The sequence below is a fragment of the Pterocles gutturalis genome, unplaced genomic scaffold (genome assembly GCF_000699245.1).
Source record: "Pterocles gutturalis isolate BGI_N339 unplaced genomic scaffold, ASM69924v1 scaffold13439, whole genome shotgun sequence".
NCBI classification, from domain to species: domain Eukaryota; kingdom Metazoa; phylum Chordata; class Aves; order Pterocliformes; family Pteroclidae; genus Pterocles; species Pterocles gutturalis.
Genome location: NW_010130849.1, coordinates 16,602 through 22,236, shown reverse-complemented (window position 1 = coordinate 22,236; position 5,635 = coordinate 16,602). Strand labels below are relative to the sequence as shown.

The following is a 5,635-nucleotide window of genomic DNA, read 5'->3' as shown; positions in this document are numbered from 1 at the left end:
CCTGGAGGAGCGGCTCTTCCAGCAGGTGCGGGACCACTTCAGCTTCGAGCCCCGCGGCAACGAGACCTTCCCGCAGCGGTACCTGATCTCCGGTAGGTCCCGGGGGCCGTGCTGCGGCCAGGCTGCCGCCAGCCCCGGCACGGCTCAGGCCTGAGCTGCTGAGGCTTGACCTGCCTCCGCACTGAGGCGGGCAGCCTCTGGGTTTGGTGCTCGGAGAGGTGTGCTGAGCAGCCAGGAGTCGGTGTGAGCGGAGCACCAGCCCCTCGTGAGCCAGTCGTTCCCCCCAGCATTGTCCATCTCCTCCTTCCCTCTCAGCCTGGCATTCTGGCCAGGAGGTATGGGGTGCAGGTGTGGGGACTGGCCTCTCTGGAGCAAGAGCAGACTAGAAGATGCAGCTGCATTAGGCTTGCATCAGGGCTGGCTCTGTGCATGTGTGCCTTCAGTTGGCAATAGAATAGAATATGTCAGTTGGAAGGGCCCTACAATGATCATCCAGTCCAACTGCCTGACCAGTTCAGGGCTGACCAAGTTAAAGCATGGTATTCAGGGCATTCTCCAACTGTCCTCGATAAACACCAAGAGACTTGGGGCATCAACCACCTCTCTAGGAGGCCTGTTCCAGTGTTTGACCACTCTCTCGGTAAAGGAATGCTTCCTAATGGCCAGTCTAAACCTCCTCTGATGCAGCTTCGAACCATTCCCAGGTGTCCTGTCCCTGGATCCCAGGGAGAAGAGCATACCTCCCTCTCCACTTCCCCTTCTCAGGAAGCTGTGAAGAGCAATGAGGTTGCCCCTCAACCTCCTCTACTCCAAACTGGAGAAGCTCAAAGCCCTCAGCTGCTTCTCACAGAACATGCCTTCCAGCCCTGTCACCAGCTTTGTTGCCCTCCTTGAATGGACCTTCACATTCTTCTTAAACTATGGGGCCCGGAACTGCACACAGTGCTCAGGGTGAGGCCACACCAACCACTGAATGCAGCGTGACAATCCCCTCTCTTGACCGGCTGGTCACGCTGTGTTTGATTCCCCCCCAGGATGCGGTTTGCCGAGTTGGCTGCCAGGGCACACTGCTGTCTCCAATTGAGCTGCTGCCCACCAGCACCTCCAGGTTCCTTTCTGCAGGGCTGCTCTCCGGTCATTCCTCTCCAGGTTTACCCTTGTGCCTAGCATGCTTGTGCACAACATCTCTTACAAGTATAACTCAGTGCTCTGAATGCAGCAGGAAAAGCAAATAGTGACGCAAACATTGCACTCTGTACCCATTGTTCTAATGCATGAGGATGACTCCTCTTGGGTCAGTGTTTTGCATTATCTAAAACCCTGCAACTTCAGATAGCTTAAGCTATGCTGAACAATGAGGGCTTCCAGCAAGGAACCAGCAGTGTTTTCTAGACAAGTAACGAGCTATCATCTGTGTAAGAGAGAAGGCTTTCCTAAAACTGTGACTAAAAAGGCAGCAATTCAGTAACCAGTGTCACATGTTTTTCAATCCTGCCTGCTTGGAGGAATCAGGGAGAGGACAAAGGTGGAGCTGTGAATAGCACCAGCCCAGAGTGCTGCCTGCAGACAGCTCTGCCCAGCCTGGTGCCTGCTGGCTGCTGCCTCACAGAGTGCCTGCAGCCAGGGCTTCCTATGCAGCATCTCACCTTCTTCACATCACCTGTTACTCTGCAGCTTGTTCAGCACCTGCACCCAGTCATACATGTTTCACCAAGCATGAATTCATGGTATCAGCTCAGCCCAAAGACACGGGAATACCAGTGAGTTTTGATAGCACACCCATGGCTGAAATGTCACTAATGAAGTGGCCTTTTTTGGACAGAACATTGGGATCACCTGGTTTAAAGGATTGCATAAAATTTATTTGTTTTCTTTTTAAAGTGTTATCTGTGTGTCCTGGGCAGAGCTGAATAATATTTGTGAGAAACAAAACATTAGCATTCAGTTCTGCTGGGTTACAAGTAGTTCCTTACTCAAAATTCCTGTGAGTAGTTCCTTTCCTCTCTACTGCTTCTTGTGCAATATGAGACTTTTCAGATTACCAGCGAGAATTTGAAGGCAACTGCTGTTTCACAACCAGGAATCTGACTGTCCTGAGGTTAGCTGGCAGTTCCCCAGGATTTCAATCTAAAAATAGATACCTTTTTAAGCAACCTGTCTGGTTTGGTTTTGGCTCCTGTGAGTGGTTGTTTATGCCGGGAGCCACAAAGCATATCAGAAGAAAAGCCAGCATGAAGATAGCAGTTCCATTTCCTACCTGATACCCGCAGTAAATGCAATACAGAAAGAGAATGAGCCTCTTTGTTAACAAAGAGCAATGGTTTCTCTAATGAAAGGTTTCAAACCCATTTCCAAGCCCAGTCCTGCTTTTGCAAGTCTGTGTTGACAATGCCTAGAATTAAATTCAGGCCTCTCTGTTCATGGAAACAGCCTCATGTGTCGTGCTGCAGTGGCGTCTGGAGGACAGCCGCTGTTGGAGGGTCCCTTTGGGTGATGTGGCAATGTGTTGAAATCAACAGTTAACTGACGGTCTGAGGTCTGTTAAGAAAGCTGTTTATTATGCCTCTTAATTCCTATGCAATTTAACACTAAGCCAAAATCAAATGTTTGTTAAAGTCAGCAGGTGTGGAAGCAACTGTTTGTTGGACAAGCGAGTACTGACATCATGGGTCAGCTTGTCCTGCCAGTTGCAATTTGCCTTCAGTTACAAACAGATCAGTCGATGAAGCACATCATCTTCATTTATCATATATATGTATGAAATATTGTATGAGAGAGATATATATATGTGTGTGTTACATATATAACATATATCAGCATATCATCAGCAGTATATCCTGGGGGCATCCCCAGCAGCGTGAGCAGCAGGGCGAGGGAGGGGATTGTCCCCCTCTGCTCCGCTCTGGTGAGACCCCCCCTGCAGTGCTGCCCCCAGCTCTGGGGTCCTCAGCACAGGACAGACACGGAGCTGCTGGAGCGGGGCCAGAGGAGCCACGGAGATGGGAAGAGGCTGGAGCAGCTCCCGTGCGAGGACAGGCTGAGAGAGTTGGGGGTGTGCAGCCTGGAGAAGAGAAGGCTCCGGGGAGACCTTATTGTGGCCTTCTGACACTTAAAGGTGGCTTATAAAAAAGATGGAGAGAGACTTTTTACCAGGACTTGTAGTGACAGGACAAGGGGCAAGGGTTTTAAATTGGAAGAGGGTAGATTTGGAGTGGATATAAAGAAGAAATGCTTTATTATGAGGATTGTGAGGCAGTGGCCCAGGTTGCCCAGAGAAGCTGTGGATGCCCCATCCCTGGAGGGGTTCAAGGCCAGGCTGGATGAGGCTTTGAGAAGGGAGGTTGAACTGGATGATCTTCAGGGTCCCTTCCAACCCAAACCATCCTGTGATATGTGATCTACAGCTTGGCTCCACGTTCTACATCACAGCAGGAACAGCAGAGAGATGCAGGCAATTCCCTAATCTCCGTTTTGTTGGAAAAGTGATCTGTGCAAATGTTTTGGCATGAGTTGGACTGAAAAGGGTATGTGAATGGGAAATCACTCTTTTGGGGATAGCTGTTTCCAAATGGCTTGCATGCAGCACTGAGATTTTAGGGATTTTCAGGCAAAAGTGAAAGTTCCAAGGCATGTGCTGATCTCGTGGAAGCTCTTATTCACCCCTGCTCAAAGGAGAGATTTCTGTAGCCTGACCTTCCTAACACCTTTATTCCCTAGCTCAGGTCTCGGGGATCAGCCTGTTCACAGAATTCTTACGTTGTTAAGCTCCTGCTCAAACTCACCAAAAGTAGAGTCATTTCATGCTCATGTTTTACTGTTTTGTTTTTTTTTGTTTGTTTGTTTGTTTGTTTGCTTCTGTCAATTGTCTCACTCAGCAAAGTTCTGGAAGAAAGGATCTGGACCCATCTTTTTCTATACTGGCAATGAAGGTGACATTTGGACTTTTGCTCAGAACTCTGACTTCATATTTGAATTGGCAGAGGAACAGCAAGCACTTGTGATTTTTGCTGAGCATGTGAGTATTTTAGTCATTATGCATACTACAGAGTCTTGCTCTGTTCAGTATTACTGAATTCAGCTTTCTGCAGGTCTGGAAAAATAATGTCTCTTGCCATGAAGCTGAGGTATAACCTGCTGTGAGCTTTCTCCTCATGGTAGCAGCTCTACTTAACCATGGCTTTGGAATTTTTTTTTTGCTATGCTTACCAGCAATCCAGGATACAGACTACTGTTTCAGTAAAACCTATGGCGTGATGTATTTGCTCAAGACCAGTGCTTTTGTAAGTAGGTTCCACAGGCCTTGAACTCCACACTGCACTGAAGAGTTCTTTTGTTTGGATAATATTTAATCTCTCTAGCCTTTGAAGTCCCAAGCCAACCTTTCCCTAGGCACACCACTCTATTAAAGCTACTATTCCACAAGTTATGCGTGAAGAGATTACCCTGTTGCCTTTTCTAGTTGGGGATTTTGGGAGAGAGACCTGTGCCAAGGGCCCACTTGGCACCCACTGAAGTAGCTTATCATGGACTGTCCATGCTGTATGGGGTACGTCCTGACGGTCTCTGTTTATCAGGTGCAGGAGACAAGGCACTTCCTCAGTTATGAACAGGTTAGAGGACACCACGTGCTCTGTTATTGCACACTTATCCCAGTTCTATAGTGAGAACAAAGACCCGGACCTTGACACCAGCATTTCCTCAGCACATCTCTTTCCTTTCAGAGGTACTATGGGAAGTCTCTTCCGTTTGGACTTGAGTCAACACAGCTGAAGAAGACTGCTCTGCTTACGGTGGAGCAAGCTCTTGCTGACTACGCAGTGCTAATTACTGAGCTGAAGCAGCAGTACAGTGCTGCAGACTGCCCTGTCATTGCTTTTGGAGGCAGGTAAGGGTTGTGTGCGCTCCTACTCTGCATCCTTTCCCAGCCACAGTTGTGCTGTTCTCATGGATCTATTTGGCTCTCAAGCAAGTTCTAAAGGCAGAGCTTTGAGTGATCTGATAGAGAGCAGACGCACCTCTGCCTGAGCTCCCAATAGCTCATCACAAGCAAGAATCAGTGTCTGTCATTGCCTTGGAGAAGCACCACTGACTGGATGTTTTTAGGCATCTTCAGTGTTCGAGTCAGCCTGAACTGCAGAAAACGTGAAATTCCTCATGCAGGATCAGAACACTTTACATTGAAAATAGAGAAAACTGATATTTGGTAAAATATTACTTCCAGGGGCCACCCAGCTTTTTATGAAACACAGCCTCTTTGACAACATCCAGACATTTTTCGTTGGAGGCTCCTTTTATAATTCTGCTCTGCAGCCTGCTGCTTGGTTGCTCCTGGCTTGCTAGCAGAAGTCCTTCCCCAAAGCGCGTGATTTTTGCAGCTCAGAGCTGTGTTGATGCGATGTCCTTGTCTCTTGAATGGCTCCCCACGCTCACAGTAGAGGGGTGCTTCCACCAAATACAGGGCTTCTAATTCATCTGCAGTGAGCCAACAAGCATTTGACCTGACAGTTATCATTAAGCTTCCAGCTCACTGTGGTGGTGACTGGACTGTTGATCTCAGGAGTGCTTGTCCTGCGACTATCCGGACAGTAGCTCAAGCAAAAGGGGCCAGGAGCTGTCCCTGGGGTGTGGAGGGGAG

General features: G+C 48.6%; 1 protein-coding gene across 1 annotated transcript in view; it reads left to right on the top strand.

The window, feature by feature from the left end:
* Nucleotides 1-4: 4 nt before the first annotated feature.
* DPP7 (dipeptidyl-peptidase 7) overlaps nt 5-5,635 on the top strand; it is a gene marked incomplete at its 5' end in the record, with an annotated part of 16,038 nt that continues 10,407 nt past the window's right edge. The window contains 3 exons of the mRNA XM_010080380.1: nt 5-92; nt 3,876-4,015; nt 4,722-4,885. Of these exons, the coding sequence (XP_010078682.1) occupies nt 5-92; nt 3,876-4,015; nt 4,722-4,885 (392 nt within the window). The remainder of the gene's footprint in view (nt 93-3,875; nt 4,016-4,721; nt 4,886-5,635) is intronic.